General features: G+C 48.0%; 1 protein-coding gene across 1 annotated transcript in view; it reads right to left on the bottom strand.

Annotated features, from left to right (window-relative positions):
- The window catches only part of syne1b (spectrin repeat containing, nuclear envelope 1b), a 223,901-nt gene that overhangs the window by 182,652 nt on the left and 21,673 nt on the right, over positions 1–19,576 (bottom strand). The window contains 1 exon segment of the mRNA XM_034160064.1: positions 16,235–16,296. Coding sequence (XP_034015955.1) covers positions 16,235–16,296 — 62 coding nt within the window.

The following is a 19,576-nucleotide window of genomic DNA, read 5'->3' on the forward strand; positions in this document are numbered from 1 at the left end:
TATCGACCTGGTTATACGGTTAGACAACCGATTAACAGAACACCGACGGGAGCGAGACGAAGGGCGTGGTCAGGCACAAGCCGTCCCTCTTCCTCCTGGGTCCGAAAGGGAGCCGTCTTCCCCACGCTCCACAGCCAGGGCACTCCACGTGACGACAGCTCCCCCTGCTGACGTTGTTAGAGAGGCGAGCAGGGCCAAAAGGGGATCAGATCAGAGACAAAGGAGGCTGGTCCGTGGGGAGTGTTTTCTCTGTAGCTCAACCGAGCACACATAGAAAAAATGCCCCAAACGGTCAATACAGCAGCACTCGTCCTTAGAGACTGGGCTAAGGGTGGGTCACAATACCCACGCGGGGAGACCCCGAAAATCTGCACGCATCCCAGTCACGATCCTGAGTGGGGATCTAACCCTTCACGCCCCAGCACTGGTGGACACGGGGTCGGAGGGGAATCTGCTGGATAGCAGATGGGCAAAGGAGGTTGGGCTCCCTCTGGTGGCCTTACCGTCACCATTGTCGGTGCGGGCACTAGATGGCACCCTTCTTCCGCTAATCACACACCAGACACAGCCAGTGACATTGGTTGCATCTGGGAATCACAGGGAGGAGATTGTGTTTTATGTAACACCTTCTACCTCCCGAGTGATTTTGGGTTTTCCATGGGTGTTAAAACACAATCCCCGGATTGATTGGCCGTCTGGGGTTGTGGTTCAGTGGAGCGAAACCTGCCACCGGGAGTGTTTAGGATCCTCGGTTCCACCCGGTGTAACAGCTAAGGAGGAGGTTTTAGTCCCCCCCAATCTGGCGGCGGTGCCAGCCGAGTACCATGACCTTGCTGACGTCTTCAGCAAGGATCTGGCACTCACGCTGCCCCCGCACCGTCCGTACGATTATGCCATTGATTTGATACCGGGCGATGAGTACCCGTCCAGCCGGCCCTACAACCTCTCACGTCCGGAACGCGAATAAATGGAGACCTACATCCGGGACTCGTTAGCTGCCGGGTTGATCCGGAATTCCACCTCCCCGATGGGTGCTGGTTTCTGTTTTGTGGGCAAGAAGGACGGCGGACTCCGTCCATGCATTGATTACAGAGGGCTGAACGAGATCACGGTTCGCAACCGATACCCGTTACCTCTGTTGGATTCAGTGTTCACGCCCTTGCATGGAGCCCAAATTTTCACAAAATTGGATCTTAGGAATGCTTATCACCTGGTTCGGATCTGGGAGGGAGACGAGTGGAAGACAGCATTTAACACCCCGTTAGGTCACTTTGAGTACCTGGTCATGCCGTTCGGCCTCACCAATGCACCCACGACGTTCCAAGCGTTGGTTAATGACGTCTTGCGGAACTTCCTGCATCGGTTTGTCTTCGTATATCTGGACGATATACTCATCCTTTCTCCGGATCCTGAGACCCATGTCAAGCATGTACGTCAGGTCCTGCAGCGGTTGTTGGAGAACCGGCTGTTTGTGAAGGGCGAGAAGTGCGAGTTCCACCGCTCTTCTTTGTCCTTCCTGGGGTTCATAATCTCCTCCAACTCCGTCGCCCCTGATTTGGCCAAGGTTGCGGCGGTGAGAGATTGGCCCCAACCAACAAACCGTAGGAAACTGCAACAGTTCCTCGGTTTTGCAAATTTCTACCGGAGGTTCATCAAGGGCTACAGTCAGGTAGTTAGCCCCCTTACAGCCCTGACCTCCACAAAAGTCCCCTTCACCTGGTCGGATCGGTGCAAAGCCGCATTTAGGGAGTTGAAACGCCGGTTCTCGACTGCACCAGTTCTGGTGCAGCCCGATCCCAATCGCCAGTTTGTAGTTGAAGTAGACGCCTCTGACTCAGGGATAGGAGCTGTGCTATCCCAGAGTGGGGAGTCCGACAAGGTTCTCCATCCATGTGCCTACTTTTCCCGCAGGTTGACCCCGGCTGAAAGGAAGTATGACGTCGGCAATCGGGAACTTCTAGCGGTGAAAGAGGCTCTGGAGGAGTGGAGACACCTGTTGGAGGGAGCATCAGTACCATTTACAGTTTTCACGGACCATCGGAACCTGGAGTGCATTCGGACCGCCAGGTGTCTGAACCCCAGGCAAGCCCGCTGGTCACTGTTCCTCTGGCGTTTTGACATTCGGATCACCTACCGCCCCGCGACGAAGACCCAACGGAAACCATCATCCCCGAGTCCACTGTCGTGGCCACCCTCACCTGGGACGTGGAAAAGACCGTCCGGGAGGCCCTGACACAGAGCCCGGACCCGGGGACAGGTCCGAAGGACAAGTTGTACATCCCACCAGAGGCCAGGGCTGCAGTCCTAGACTTCTGTCACAGTTCTAAGCTCTCCTGTCATCCAAGGGTGCGAAGGACCGTGGCAGTGGTCGGGCAGCGCTTCTGGTGGGCGTCTATGGAAGCCGACGTCCGGGAGTATGTCCAGGCCTGCACCACCTGCGCCAGGGGCAAAGCCGACCACCACAAGGCCCAAGGCCTCCTCCAGCCTCTGCCCGTGCCTCATCACCCCTGGTCTCACATCGGCCTGGACTTTGTCACGGGCCTCCCGCCGTCCCAGGGCATGACTACCATCCTCACGATAGTGGACCGGTTCTCCAAGGCGGCCCACTTCATGGCCTTCCCGAAGCTCCCGACGGCCCAGGAGACTGCAGACCTCCTGGTCCACCATGTCATGCGTCTGCATGGGATTCCATCGGATATCGTCTCAGACCATGGTCCTCAGTTCTCCTCTCAGGTCTGGAGGAGTTTCTGCAGGGAACTGGGGGCCACCGTGAGTCTCTCGTCCGGGTACCATCCTCAGACGAACGGACAGGCAGAGCGGGCGAACCAGGAATTAGAGCAGGCCCTCCACTGCATAACCTCCGCGCACCCGACGGCCTGGAGCAACCATTTGGCCTGGATCGAGTACGCTCATAATAGCCAAGTATCATCTGCTACCGGCCTCTCCCCGTTTGAGGTGTGTTTGGGGTACCAGCCCCCATTGTACCCGCTAGTGGAGGGAGAGGTCGGGGTGCCCTCGGTCCAGGCCCATCTGAGGAGGTGCCGTCGGGTGTGGTCTACTGCCCGCTCTGCCCTGCTCAAAGCCCGGACGAGGGCCAAGAACAATGCAGACCGCCGGTGTTCCCCGGCCCCTACGTATCAGTCTGGGAAGGAGGTTTGGCTTTCCACAAAAGACATTCCCCGGCAAGTTGAAGGACAGATACATTGGACCTTTCACAATACTCAAAATCCTCAGTCCAGCCGCAGTGAAGCTGAAGCTGCCAGCTTCACTGCGGATCCACCTGGTTTTCCATGTGTCACACATCAAACCTCATCACGTTTCAACCCTCTGTACCCCCAGACCGGCGCCGCCTCCTGCCCGGATCATCGACGGGGAGCTGGCTTGGACCGTCCGCCGGCTCCTGGACGTCTGTCGGAAGGGCCGGGGGTTCCAGTATTTGGTGGACTGGGAGGGGTATGGACCCGAAGAATGCTCCTGGGTGAAGAGGAGCTTCATCCTGGACCCGGCCCTCCTGGCTGACTGCTACCGGTGGCACCCGGACAAGCCTGGTCGGGGGGGTTGAGGGGGGGTCCTGTTGTGTGGGCCGCTGAAGAGGAGGTACTGCTGGCCCACCACCACCAGATGGCGCCCTGCTTGAAGTGCGGGCTTCTAGCACGAGAGGGCGTCATAGCAACCGGGAGTGACAGCTGTCACTCGTCATCAGCACCAGCTGTCACTCATCCACATCACATCACCATCACCATAAAGGCCGGACTGCAACTCAACCTCCCCGCCGAGAAATCAGCTACCTTAGAGGTAATTCTCTGCTGTACTAAAAACTGTATCATAGTCTGAACTCTTTTTGCAGCCGCTTTCCTGTGGTGTGCCTTATCTGCTGGATTGGCGTTTGGTGTGAACAGCGACGGCTTCGCTTCACACCCCAACCAGATAAGTGTTTAGACAGGAGCTGCACGAGTGTGTTATTGGAGGTGGAGGTGCTCCCTCCCTAAGGAACACAGACTGTGGGATTACTGAGTGTGCGTACTCACACTCACCTGTGCTGTTTTTGTTCTCTGCCAGCAGTGCCAGATCTGACAGCTGGAGACGGTGGCCACCTGGGGACCGAGGACTTGGCGGCTCCGGTGTTCTTCAGATCCGTTGGCGGTGAGGGCCGTGTGGGATCCGGCTCGGTTCTGGACGGGCGTCTCCTAACCTCAAGCCTGCCCACACGTCACTCAACGTATAATTGACTGTAGTTCCAAACCTGTTATTGTCTGTATTCCGCTGTGCACAATTTACAACATTAAATTGTTACTGTTTGGCTTATCCATTGCCCGTTCATTTGCGCCCCCTGTTGTGGGTCCGTGTTCCTACACTATCACAACAGATGGCTGTCATTACATCATCAATAAATGCACAAGTTTACGTTGATATTTTGGACACTTTTCTTATCCCATCAATTGAAAGGATGTTTGGGGATGATGAAATCATTTTTCAAGATGATAATGCATCTTGCCATAGAGCAAAAACTGTGAAAACATTCCTTGCAAAAAGACACATAGGGTCAATGTCATGGCCTGCAAATAGTCCGGATCTTGATCCAATTGAAAATCTTTGGTGGAAGTTGAAGAAAATGATCCATGACAAGGCTCCAACCTGCAAAACTGATCTGGCAACAGCAATCAGAGAAAGTTGGAGCCAGACTGATGAAGAGTACTGTTTGTCACTCATTAAGTCCATGCCTCAGAGACTGCAAGCTGTTATAAAAGCCAGAGGTGGTGCAACAAAATACTAGTGATGTGTTGGAGCGTTCTTTTGTTTTTCATGATTCCATAATTTTTTCCTCAGAATTGAGTGATTCCATATTTTTTCCCTCTGCTTGGTCTAAAAAAGTAACCGTTACTGACTTCCACAATTTTTTTTCCTGATTTCTTATAGTATTTCTTAAAGCCAGAATGACTTAAAATGACTTTAGTTTTGTGTCATGTCTGCGATCTGCTTTTTTTCTACAAAATTAAACAACTGAATGAACATCCTCTGAGGCCGGTGATTCCATAATTTTTGCCAGGGGTTGTATAATTTAGCAAAGCTTGGTCTCAGCCGTCATATATGACGACGTCGCTCCCAGAGGGTTAAACCCTTAGATCTTCAGCAAATGTATTTATAAAGAGAAACTGCATGAACTACACAAGTTTTTTTTTATTTTCTAATAAGTTTATTTAATGAGGAGAAACAAATGCTAAATTACTGTTGTGTTGTAACTTAATTTTTGTTCAGCCTTTGTGACCCGTCTTCACGAAGTTAGATGCAAAAATGTTGAAATTGGCCCTATTCTGCAATGATAAAGAACCCTTAAAAAATTACTGGATCTGGATCATTACAAAAATTTAATGACTTCTACGTTAGGCCAAGATACACCCCTGGTAAAAATTTCATTGAAATCCGTTGAGGATTTTTTGAGTAATCCAGTTAACAATCCAACCAACCAACAAACAAACGGACGCGACCAAAAACATAACCTCCTTGGTGGAGGTAATAAATATAAATAAACCACGATATAATAAATACAAGTAAATAAACATCTGTCTGTTACAGTGTTTTTGACTATGATTTTATCATATATCTTCTGTGTGACTTCATTAGGAAGTCATTCACACTAATCAGTCACAAATACTTTGCTGATCAACATATACTTTGCATCATCCAGCTAGTCTTCTTGGTTGTTGATATATACGTATATAAAAAAGGTGTTTTTGGACCATGTTTTCTTTGACTTTGACCTTTACCCAAACTACTCCAAAATCTAATCATCTCTCATCTATCCAATCCAATCATCTATCCAAGTTTGAAAGAAATTGATTCAGCTGTTTTTGGATTATCTTTTACACACAGACACACACACCCACCAGTGAAAATAACACCCTGCTATGGCCGCTTTGCCAACGTGCAGGGTAATCAGCAAATGCTATTCTGGGAAAGCTGATTTCTGCTGTGTTGAGACGTGCGTGGACTTCTTGATGCAGTGCTCGCTCGTCTTTTCACAGCGTCCCGTCATGTACGCGTCAGACGCTGGCCGGGTGGCTTATGTTATAAATTTGCTTCGAGGAGAGGCACGTGCCTGGGCTACGGCGCTCTGGGAGCAGAATTCACGGCTCCTAACGACATATGCTGGGTTTGTGAGGGAGTTCCGACAGGTGTTCGACCACCCTCATAGAGGCGAGACCGCTTCAAGCGTGCTGCTGTCGATAAGACAGGGGTGTCGAAGCGCAGCGAAGTATGCAGTCGACTTCTGCATTGCGGCAGCGCGAGCCAGCTGGAATGCTGTTGCGCTCCGCGCCGCCTTCGTAAACGGACTGTCTCTGGTCCTTAAGGAGCACCTGGTGGCGAAGGATGAGCCGCGGGATTTAGACGGGCTTATCGACCTGGTTATACGGTTAGACAACCGATTAACAGAACACCGACGGGAGCGAGACGAAGGGCGTGGTCAGGCACAAGCCGTCCCTCTTCCTCCTGGGTCCGAAAGGGAGCCGTCTTCCCCACGCTCCACAGCCAGGGCACTCCACGTGACGACAGCTCCCCCTGCTGACGTTGTTAGAGAGGCGAGCAGGGCCAAAAGGGGATCAGATCAGAGACAAAGGAGGCTGGTCCGTGGGGAGTGTTTTCTCTGTAGCTCAACCGAGCACACATAGAAAAAATGCCCCAAACGGTCAATACAGCAGCACTCGTCCTTAGAGACTGGGCTAAGGGTGGGTCACAATACCCACGCGGGGAGACCCCGAAAATCTGCACGCATCCCAGTCACGATCCTGAGTGGGGATCTAACCCTTCACGCCCCAGCACTGGTGGACACGGGGTCGGAGGGGAATCTGCTGGATAGCAGATGGGCAAAGGAGGTTGGGCTCCCTCTGGTGGCCTTACCGTCACCATTGTCGGTGCGGGCACTAGATGGCACCCTTCTTCCGCTAATCACACACCAGACACAGCCAGTGACATTGGTTGCATCTGGGAATCACAGGGAGGAGATTGTGTTTTATGTAACACCTTCTACCTCCCGAGTGATTTTGGGTTTTCCATGGGTGTTAAAACACAATCCCCGGATTGATTGGCCGTCTGGGGTTGTGGTTCAGTGGAGCGAAACCTGCCACCGGGAGTGTTTAGGATCCTCGGTTCCACCCGGTGTAACAGCTAAGGAGGAGGTTTAGTCCCCCCCAATCTGGCGGCGGTGCCAGCCGAGTACCATGACCTTGCTGACGTCTTCAGCAAGGATCTGGCACTCACGCTGCCCCCGCACCGTCCGTACGATTATGCCATTGATTTGATACCGGGCGATGAGTACCCGTCCAGCCGGCCCTACAACCTCTCACGTCCGGAACGCGAATAAATGGAGACCTACATCCGGGACTCGTTAGCTGCCGGGTTGATCCGGAATTCCACCTCCCCGATGGGTGCTGGTTTCTGTTTTGTGGGCAAGAAGGACGGCGGACTCCGTCCATGCATTGATTACAGAGGGCTGAACGAGATCACGGTTCGCAACCGATACCCGTTACCTCTGTTGGATTCAGTGTTCACGCCCTTGCATGGAGCCCAAATTTTCACAAAATTGGATCTTAGGAATGCTTATCACCTGGTTCGGATCTGGGAGGGAGACGAGTGGAAGACAGCATTTAACACCCCGTTAGGTCACTTTGAGTACCTGGTCATGCCGTTCGGCCTCACCAATGCACCCACGACGTTCCAAGCGTTGGTTAATGACGTCTTGCGGAACTTCCTGCATCGGTTTGTCTTCGTATATCTGGACGATATACTCATCCTTTCTCCGGATCCTGAGACCCATGTCAAGCATGTACGTCAGGTCCTGCAGCGGTTGTTGGAGAACCGGCTGTTTGTGAAGGGCGAGAAGTGCGAGTTCCACCGCTCTTCTTTGTCCTTCCTGGGGTTCATAATCTCCTCCAACTCCGTCGCCCCTGATTTGGCCAAGGTTGCGGCGGTGAGAGATTGGCCCCAACCAACAAACCGTAGGAAACTGCAACAGTTCCTCGGTTTTGCAAATTTCTACCGGAGGTTCATCAAGGGCTACAGTCAGGTAGTTAGCCCCCTTACAGCCCTGACCTCCACAAAAGTCCCCTTCACCTGGTCGGATCGGTGCAAAGCCGCATTTAGGGAGTTGAAACGCCGGTTCTCGACTGCACCAGTTCTGGTGCAGCCCGATCCCAATCGCCAGTTTGTAGTTGAAGTAGACGCCTCTGACTCAGGGATAGGAGCTGTGCTATCCCAGAGTGGGGAGTCCGACAAGGTTCTCCATCCATGTGCCTACTTTTCCCGCAGGTTGACCCCGGCTGAAAGGAAGTATGACGTCGGCAATCGGGAACTTCTAGCGGTGAAAGAGGCTCTGGAGGAGTGGAGACACCTGTTGGAGGGAGCATCAGTACCATTTACAGTTTTCACGGACCATCGGAACCTGGAGTGCATTCGGACCGCCAGGTGTCTGAACCCCAGGCAAGCCCGCTGGTCACTGTTCCTCTGGCGTTTTGACATTCGGATCACCTACCGCCCCGCGACGAAGACCCAACGGAAACCATCATCCCCGAGTCCACTGTCGTGGCCACCCTCACCTGGGACGTGGAAAAGACCGTCCGGGAGGCCCTGACACAGAGCCCGGACCCGGGGACAGGTCCGAAGGACAAGTTGTACATCCCACCAGAGGCCAGGGCTGCAGTCCTAGACTTCTGTCACAGTTCTAAGCTCTCCTGTCATCCAAGGGTGCGAAGGACCGTGGCAGTGGTCGGGCAGCGCTTCTGGTGGGCGTCTATGGAAGCCGACGTCCGGGAGTATGTCCAGGCCTGCACCACCTGCGCCAGGGGCAAAGCCGACCACCACAAGGCCCAAGGCCTCCTCCAGCCTCTGCCCGTGCCTCATCACCCCTGGTCTCACATCGGCCTGGACTTTGTCACGGGCCTCCCGCCGTCCCAGGGCATGACTACCATCCTCACGATAGTGGACCGGTTCTCCAAGGCGGCCCACTTCATGGCCTTCCCGAAGCTCCCGACGGCCCAGGAGACTGCAGACCTCCTGGTCCACCATGTCATGCGTCTGCATGGGATTCCATCGGATATCGTCTCAGACCATGGTCCTCAGTTCTCCTCTCAGGTCTGGAGGAGTTTCTGCAGGGAACTGGGGGCCACCGTGAGTCTCTCGTCCGGGTACCATCCTCAGACGAACGGACAGGCAGAGCGGGCGAACCAGGAATTAGAGCAGGCCCTCCACTGCATAACCTCCGCGCACCCGACGGCCTGGAGCAACCATTTGGCCTGGATCGAGTACGCTCATAATAGCCAAGTATCATCTGCTACCGGCCTCTCCCCGTTTGAGGTGTGTTTGGGGTACCAGCCCCCATTGTACCCGCTAGTGGAGGGAGAGGTCGGGGTGCCCTCGGTCCAGGCCCATCTGAGGAGGTGCCGTCGGGTGTGGTCTACTGCCCGCTCTGCCCTGCTCAAAGCCCGGACGAGGGCCAAGAACAATGCAGACCGCCGGTGTTCCCCGGCCCCTACGTATCAGTCTGGGAAGGAGGTTTGGCTTTCCACAAAAGACATTCCCCGGCAAGTTGAAGGACAGATACATTGGACCTTTCACAATACTCAAAATCCTCAGTCCAGCCGCAGTGAAGCTGAAGCTGCCAGCTTCACTGCGGATCCACCTGGTTTTCCATGTGTCACACATCAAACCTCATCACGTTTCAACCCTCTGTACCCCCAGACCGGCGCCGCCTCCTGCCCGGATCATCGACGGGGAGCTGGCTTGGACCGTCCGCCGGCTCCTGGACGTCTGTCGGAAGGGCCGGGGGTTCCAGTATTTGGTGGACTGGGAGGGGTATGGACCCGAAGAATGCTCCTGGGTGAAGAGGAGCTTCATCCTGGACCCGGCCCTCCTGGCTGACTGCTACCGGTGGCACCCGGACAAGCCTGGTCGGGGGGTTGAGGGGGGGTCCTGTTGTGTGGGCCGCTGAAGAGGAGGTACTGCTGGCCCACCACCACCAGATGGCGCCCTGCTTGAAGTGCGGGCTTCTAGCACGAGAGGGCGTCATAGCAACCGGGAGTGACAGCTGTCACTCGTCATCAGCACCAGCTGTCACTCATCCACATCACATCACCATCACCATAAAGGCCGGACTGCAACTCAACCTCCCCGCCGAGAAATCAGCTACCTTAGAGGTAATTCTCTGCTGTACTAAAAACTGTATCATAGTCTGAACTCTTTTTGCAGCCGCTTTCCTGTGGTGTGCCTTATCTGCTGGATTGGCGTTTGGTGTGAACAGCGACGGCTTCGCTTCACACCCCAACCAGATAAGTGTTTAGACAGGAGCTGCACGAGTGTGTTATTGGAGGTGGAGGTGCTCCCTCCCTAAGGAACACAGACTGTGGGATTACTGAGTGTGCGTACTCACACTCACCTGTGCTGTTTTTGTTCTCTGCCAGCAGTGCCAGATCTGACAGCTGGAGACGGTGGCCACCTGGGGACCGAGGACTTGGCGGCTCCGGTGTTCTTCAGATCCGTTGGCGGTGAGGGCCGTGTGGGATCCGGCTCGGTTCTGGACGGGCGTCTCCTAACCTCAAGCCTGCCCACACGTCACTCAACGTATAATTGACTGTAGTTCCAAACCTGTTATTGTCTGTATTCCGCTGTGCACAATTTACAACATTAAATTGTTACTGTTTGGCTTATCCATTGCCCGTTCATTTGCGCCCCCTGTTGTGGGTCCGTGTTCCTACACTATCACAACAGATGGCTGTCATTACATCATCAATAAATGCACAAGTTTACGTTGATATTTTGGACACTTTTCTTATCCCATCAATTGAAAGGATGTTTGGGGATGATGAAATCATTTTTCAAGATGATAATGCATCTTGCCATAGAGCAAAAACTGTGAAAACATTCCTTGCAAAAAGACACATAGGGTCAATGTCATGGCCTGCAAATAGTCCGGATCTTGATCCAATTGAAAATCTTTGGTGGAAGTTGAAGAAAATGATCCATGACAAGGCTCCAACCTGCAAAACTGATCTGGCAACAGCAATCAGAGAAAGTTGGAGCCAGACTGATGAAGAGTACTGTTTGTCACTCATTAAGTCCATGCCTCAGAGACTGCAAGCTGTTATAAAAGCCAGAGGTGGTGCAACAAAATACTAGTGATGTGTTGGAGCGTTCTTTTGTTTTTCATGATTCCATAATTTTTTCCTCAGAATTGAGTGATTCCATATTTTTTCCCTCTGCTTGGTCTAAAAAAGTAACCGTTACTGACTTCCACAATTTTTTTTCCTGATTTCTTATAGTATTTCTTAAGCCAGAATGACTTAAAATGACTTTAGTTTTGTGTCATGTCTGCGATCTGCTTTTTTTCTACAAAATTAAACAACTGAATGAACATCCTCTGAGGCCGGTGATTCCATAATTTTTGCCAGGGGTTGTATAATTTAGCAAAGCTTGGTCTCAGCCGTCATATATGACGACGTCGCTCCCAGAGGGTTAAACCCTTAGATCTTCAGCAAATGTATTTATAAAGAGAAACTGCATGAACTACACAAGTTTTTTTTATTTTCTAATAAGTTTATTTAATGAGGAGAAACAAATGCTAAATTACTGTTGTGTTGTAACTTAATTTTTGTTCAGCCTTTGTGACCCGTCTTCACGAAGTTAGATGCAAAAATGTTGAAATTGGCCCTATTCTGCAATGATAAAGAACCCTTAAAAAATTACTGGATCTGGATCATTACAAAAATTTAATGACTTCTACGTTAGGCCAAGATACACCCCTGGTAAAAATTTCATTGAAATCCGTTGAGGATTTTTTGAGTAATCCAGTTAACAATCCAACCAACCAACAAACAAACGGACGCGACCAAAAACATAACCTCCTTGGTGGAGGTAATAAATATAAATAAACCACGATATAATAAATACAAGTAAATAAACATCTGTCTGTTACAGTGTTTTTGACTATGATTTTATCATATATCTTCTGTGTGACTTCATTAGGAAGTCATTCACACTAATCAGTCACAAATACTTTGCTGATCAACATATACTTTGCATCATCCAGCTAGTCTTCTTGGTTGTTGATATATACGTATATAAAAAAGGTGTTTTTGGACCATGTTTTCTTTGACTTTGACCTTTACCCAAACTACTCCAAAATCTAATCATCTCTCATCTATCCAATCCAATCATCTATCCAAGTTTGAAAGAAATTGATTCAGCTGTTTTTGGATTATCTTTTACACACAGACACACACACCCACCAGTGAAAATAACACCCTGCTATGGCCGCTTTGCCAACGTGCAGGGTAATCAGCAAATGCTATTCTGGGAAAGCTGATTTCTCTCAAAATTAACCTGCACCATATAAATATGACTGAAACTTTCAAGTGAGGTATTCAAGTCATTCCAGAAAGGGACAAGAGGGTGTAGGTTTTCTTTGCAACCACTCACTCCACAGCCACAGCCTCAGATCTTCTTGAATATAATGCAACAAGCTTGGTGCATCCACCTTTGGACAGTTTTGTCCATTCCTCTTTACAGCACTTCTCAAGCTCCATCAAGTTGGATATGGAGTGTCTGTGCACAGCCATTTTCAGATCTCTCCAGATATTTTCAATCAGGTTCAGGTCTGGGCTCTGGCTGGGCCACTCAAGGACATTCACAGAGTCCTGAAGTCACTCCTTTGGTGTCTTGGCTGTGTGCTTAGGGTTATTGTCCTGCTGAAAGATAAACCGTACCCCAGTCTGGGATCAAGAACGCTCTGGAGCAGGTTTTCATCCAGGATGTCTCTGTACATTGCTGCATTCATCTTTCCCTCAATCCTGACTAGTCTCCCAGTTCCTGCCACTGAAAAACATCCCCACAGCATGATGCTGCCACCACTTCACTGTAGGGATGGTCCCTGGTTTCCTCCAAACATGATACTGGATATTCACTCCAAATATGATACCTTGCATTCACATCTTTCAGGTGCTGTTTGGCAAACTCCAGGCGGGCTGCCATGTGCCTTTTACTCAGGAGTTGCTTCCATCTTGCCACCCTACCATACAGGCCTGATTTGTGGATTGCTGTAAAGATGGCTGTCCTTCTGGAAGGTTCTCCTCTCTCCACAGAGGAATGCTGGAGCCCTGAAAGAGTGACCATTGGGTTCTTGGTCACCTCCCTGACTAAGGCCCTTCCGCCTGATCGCTCAGTTTCGACAGGCAGCCAGGTCTAGGAAGAGTCCTGGTGGATCCAAACTTCTTCCATTTCCAGATGGTGGAGGTCACTGTGCTCACTGGGACCTTCAAAGCAGCAGAAATGTTTCTGTGCCCTTCCCCACATTTGTGCTTTGACACAATCCTGTCTCAGAGGTCTACAGACAATTCCTTTGACTTCATGCTTGGTTTGTGCTTTGAAATGCACTGTCAACTGCGGGACCTTACATAGACAGGTGTGTGTCTTTCCAAATCATGTCAAATCAAATGAATTTACCCCAGGTGGACTCCAATTAAGCTGCAGAAACATCTCAAGGATGATCAGTGGAAACAAGATTTATTTTTTAAATAAATTTGCAAAAATCTAAACAAAAAACTTTTTGTCATTGTCATTATGGGGTACTGTGTATAGAATTTTGAGGGAAAAAAATGAATTTCATCCATTTTGGAATAAGGCTGTAAGATAACAAAATGTGGAAAAAGTGAAACGCTGTGAATACTTTCCGGATGCACAGTGATGTATGGATAAAGTGTGAACAGACATCTAGTTTTAATCAGGTAAAAGTCAATAATTTGTGTGACATTACAGATAGAAATTAATCCACAACTTCTCAAAAAGCTAACTTTGTAAACTACCATCAGAGCCAGAATTCCTGTTTCAATACAACACTTTCAATTAAATAAATTTTTATGTGTGTCATTAACAATGAAAATGACCGTGTCCATATCATCAATTAGTCTGCCGCTGTAGGCGATGGTAGTTTTGCTTTGAGGAATGGTAAAACGGTTTTTCTACCACCAACATGTGAATGCAGCATAATGATTGTACAGTTCTAAAGTTTCTTAATATAAATTGATGGTGAAGCTCATTAAAGCGTATGAACATGTTGTTGCTTTTCTCTCAGTGTCTTATAGTTCATATAAATGGACTTGAAGCAGGCGATCACCTGCAGGAAAACTGTTCTCAGCCTTGTGCTGTCCATCTGTGCACCGCATCACTGCCCTTTCCAATCCTGTCCAATAATACACCCCCTCCACACACACATGCACACACAAAATGACCTAATACACAAACACATAGCTCTTGCTGTTGACTAATTTCTCTACATTTTCCTTGTAATCACATGCGGAGTCGCAAACAGCAGTACTGCTGGTCATCTGGGTAAAAGCGAGCTTCTTCAAAGGTGAACTACAGCAAACCTGCAAGTTAAATTGGCACAAGTTTTATGCCGGATGCCCTTCCTGACACAACTCCACATTACATGGAGAAATGTGGCAGGGGTGGGGTTTGAACCAGGAACCTTCTGCACTGAAACCAAGAGCACAAACCACTTGGCCACCACCCCTAACAACAAAACGTGAATGTTTAAAAAAGAGCAAATTAATGACACTAAGAATTCCTATTATTATCACATCACAAAGCTAAAAGAGGTTTGTGATGTGTGCTATAAACACCACTGGCCAAAGAGAAACTAACTGGTAATCATGAGGCGCAAGAAAAACAAACAAACAACACATACAACTTCTACCTATCCTGAGATGGACCAGTATTCACTTTATTTTATATGTACATAAAACATTTGTACGTTTTTACAATTCCTACCCGTCAAATTCAGCCCAGTCTCACGTTTTTTTTTTTTGTGCACCCGTCACGAAATGAGTCAAATTATCGTTTTTTTTTTAAACTCACTATTACTAACCCTACTTCTACCCCCAAACCAAACCATAACCACCCTGACCCCCCCCCCCCATTTCTGCTTCACTTTTAATTTTGTGCAGCCATCACAGAATTAATTAGAATGAATTTGTGATGCCGTGATGAAAATGACGTGCTTTTCATCACAATATCACAAATCAATACGAGGTCTGTCCATAAAGTATCGTACCTTTTAATTTTTTTCAAAAACTATATGGATTTCATTCATATGTTTTTACGTCAGACATGCTTGAACCCTCGTGCGCATGCGTGAGTTTTTCCACGCCTGTCGGTGACGTCATTCGCCTGTGAGCACGCCTTGTTGAAGGAGTGGTCCCGCCCCCTCGTCGGATTTTCATTGTCTGGAAATGGCGGAATGAAAAGGACTTTTTTTCCATCAGAATTTTTTCAGAAGCTGTTAGAGACTGGCACCTAGAAACCATTCGAAAAATTTATCTGGCTTTCAGTGAAAATTTTACGGGCTTCACAGAGAATAAGGACTTTAACTACAGGTTTAAGGACCCCTTTAAGGACGGTCGGTGCGCCGCGCTGCGAGCTGCGACGATGCGGCACAAACCACTGGATCATTTCTAAGCTGATGGCTCTGTGGATACGAGACCGTCGTGTGCTCTTTCTCTGGTTATCACAAGACCTGGACATCAGCCATTTTCCGGCAGATTTCACTTTTAACAAGAGATTTTGTCATGGAAAGCCGTGCGGAGGTCAAGACCGATTCGCTGATGAAGCAAGACAAAGGAACACCTCAGTTTCGGAGTGTTAGAGGACAAGTTGGGACATGTCTATCTCGGCTTTCAGTGCTTACCAGTCGAGTGAGGATAAAAGAACTTGTGGAGAGCTGGACATGTCCCAACTTGTCCTCTAACACTCCGAAACAGAAAGCCTGAAAGCCAGATAAATTTTTCGAATGGTTTCTAGGTGCCAGTCTTTAACAGCTTCTGAAAAAATTCTGATGGAAAAAAAGTCCTTTTCATTCCGCCATTTCCAGACAATGAAAATCCGACGAGGGGGCGGGACCACTCCTTCCACAAGGCGTGCTCACAGGCGAATGACGTCACCGACAGGCGTGGAAAAACTCACGCATGCGCACGAGGGTTCAAGCATGTCTGACGTAAAAACATATGAATGAAATCCATATAGTTTTAAAAAAAAATAAAAAGGACCGTTAATTTATGGACAGACCACGTAGATTAATGTATATTTCATGCTGGTGAATCACAACTTGCCGTGAGACTGGGTTGGTCAAATTATATAAAATAGCCATGAGATGTGTTAGCAACAGAGTGTGTGTGCAGACATCAACACTTACCTTTGCTAAATGAGAATTAATCCATTTTGTGAAGGTTCTCTTTTGCACTGCCTCTTGTTCATCTGAAAGGTAAAGGCAAGCAGGGTGTTTTAGCATAGGGTGGACATAAAATGTTTTATGTATTTACTAAGCCCTGTATTTACTATAGTTTTATTACTCATTAAACTGATGAGTAACTTTCTGATTAATAATTTTGTCTATAAAAATGTTTTAAATTAGTAGGAAAAATGTACTTGTCCAGAACGCAAACCCCAGCTTAACATTTCTTCTTCAAAATCAGAAGACATTCAGACAATTCAGTTTCTTAAAATTAGCAAATGCGCTGGACCATGGCTCAATTTGGTTTAGACCTGAGACAACCTGTTTTGTTCGAAAACAAAACTGAGTCCTTTTGTCTGGACCGTGGTATGAGGCTTTCACACCAATGAGTTTGGCACAATATCAGTTGATGCTTTTCTTTGAAGGACATTATGCATTTTTGGGAGGTGAGTACTACTTGAGCTGATGGACATATGCTTGCAAATGTAAAAACAAAGGGAATGTTATGACATTACTTTACATTCTTTAACTTGTAGCCTACAATATACATTACATTCTTTAACTTGTAGCCTACAATATATAACTGTGTATAAACATCCACAACATTTATGAATGGTATGACCTTCTAGCTCTACTGAAGAGTTTCTACTGAAAAAGAAAAGCTCAGTCACTCATTTCCACTCTTGAAAAAATATCAAACGAACTGACCTTAAACTAGTTAAAAAATATATATAAATGGTGAACTACAAACATCCATCCATCCATTTTCCATACTCGCTCACATCAGTTAAGGATTACGGAGGGCTTGAGCCTATTCCAGCAGTTATAGGGCATGAGGCAGGGTACACCCTGTCACAGGGTCAGAACTACAAAAATCAATTCTAATTTCTAAATTTTAAACTGTGTGAACTGAACTTTGAGCTAGTTCTTCCACAACACTGACAATTGTTATGAGAGGAGTGGGGAAGAGGCCATGAGGATCTACACAGGGATGTGTGATCTAAAAGGTGGCACCCAGGCAGAGAAACAGTTCATCGCCAGGTCCCGAAAGTTACCATCTAATTGTAACAGCCAGGTGAAGCTTGAGGTTTCCCTTGACCTTCTCCACCCGCTAAATTCCTCAAACGCTGAGGCATCCACATACTGGATCATGCCCAGAGAACCGAAGCACATGACCAAAATGTCCTGGGTGACATTTCCTCACAAAGCAAGGAATGCTCTTCATCTGACCATTCCCAAGTAACCACTTGTTTGACACAAAATCATTCCAGCTGTACCCAAAGGAGAAACAGTACCAAAGGCATGGACTCATCACCTAGCAGGGTTCTCACCAGGATTTTTTCACAGCATGGGGGGGAATTAGCGGGGCATAGCTGTGGGACGAGTATGTTGAAGACACAACTATTGTAGGAGGGTCCGGGTGCATCCCAAAGATATTTTAGAAATTTATAACCCTTTGAAAGCACTATTTCCTGCATTTTGAGAGCCACTTTGTGTTGCTAACTTGGACTTTAAATAATGTGTGACATGTCCTTTAAAAAAAAAAAAAAAAAAAAACAGAAAAGCCCCCCTATGCTGGTTAAATCACAGCATAGGGCCCAATCACAACATAGGGGATCCATATCATAGGATAGGGGATCCAAACCACAGCATACAAGCTCTCTACGCTTAACTGCACTGGCAAAAACCCTTCCTAGGTCACTGGTTAGCAAGACAGCAAGTTAATAAGACAAGAAGCACAGGACGCTAAAGACTTAGACCTATATACTCCTGCTAAGATACCGTATTGCCAACCACATCTGTCTAGTGACTTCATAAGCTTTTCCCAGGTATCTCCTGACTTCAAAGTCTGAGGACTCAGAGACATGAATGTCACTGTCAAGATAAGTGAAAATCTTCAACACTTTCACCACATATAGATCTACAACCCCAATTCCGATAAAGCTGGGATGTTGTGTGAAATGTAAATAAAAACAGAATACAATGATTTTCAAATCCTCTTCAACCTATATTCAACTGAATACACCACAAAGACAAGATATTTAATGTTCAAACTGATAAACTTTAAAGTTTTTGTGCAAATATTTGCTCATTTTTAAATGGATGCCTGCAACACATTTCAAAAAAGCTGGGACAGGGGCAATAAAAGACTGGGAAAGTTGATGAATGCTCAAAGAACACCCGTTTGGCTCATTCCACAGGTGAACAGGTTAATTGGAAACAGGCAAGTCTCATGATTGGGTATAAAAGGCTCAGCCATTCACAAGCAAAGATGGGGCGAGGATCACCACTTTATGAACAACTGCGTGAAAAAATAGTCATACAGTTTAAGAACAATGTTTCTCAGTGTTCAATTACAAGGAATTTGGGGATTCCATCATCTACAGTCCATAATATAATCAGAAGAGTCAGAGGATCTGAAGAACTTTCTACACGTAAGCGGCAAGGCCAAAAACCAACACTGAATGCCTGAGACCTTTGATCCCTCAGGCGGTACTGCATTAAAAACTGACATCATTGTGTAAGGATCTTACCGCGTGGGCTCAGGAATACTTCAGAAAACCATTGTCAGTTAACACAGTTCATCGCTACATCTACAAGTGCAAGTTAAAACTCTACCATGCAAAGCGAAAGCCACACATCAACAACATCCAGAAATGGCGCCGCCTTTTCTGGGCCCGAGCTCATTTGAAATGGACAGACGCAAAGTCGAAAAGTGTGCTGTGGTCTGATGAGTCCACATTTCACATTGTTTTTGGAAATCATGGACAAAAGAGGGAAAAGATCATCTAGAATGTTATCAATGCAAAGTTCAAAAGCCAGCATCTGTGATGGTATGGGGGTGTGCTAGTACCCATGACATGGGCAACTTACACATCTGTGATGGCACCATCAATGCTGAAAGGTACATCCTGGTTTTGGAGCAACACATGCTGCCATCCAAATGTCTTTTTCAGGGACGTCCCTGCTTATTTCAGCAAGACAATGCCAAGCCACATTCTGCATGTGTTACAACAGCGTGGCTTCGTAGTAAAAGAGTGCGGGTACTATGGCCTGCCTGCAGTCCAGACCTGTCGCCCACGGAAAATGTGTGGCGCATTATGAAGCACAAAATATGACAATGGAGACCCCGGACTGTTGCACAACTGAAGTTGTACATCAAGCAAGAATGGGAAAGAATTCCACCTACAAAGCTTCAACAATTAGTGTCCTCAGTTCCCAAACGCGAGTGTTGTTAGAAGGAAAGGTAATGTAACACAGTGGTAAACATACCACTGTCCCAGCTTTTTTCAGATGTATTGC

This window comes from Thalassophryne amazonica, chromosome 19 (genome assembly GCF_902500255.1).
Source record: "Thalassophryne amazonica chromosome 19, fThaAma1.1, whole genome shotgun sequence".
Taxonomy (NCBI): domain Eukaryota; kingdom Metazoa; phylum Chordata; class Actinopteri; order Batrachoidiformes; family Batrachoididae; genus Thalassophryne; species Thalassophryne amazonica.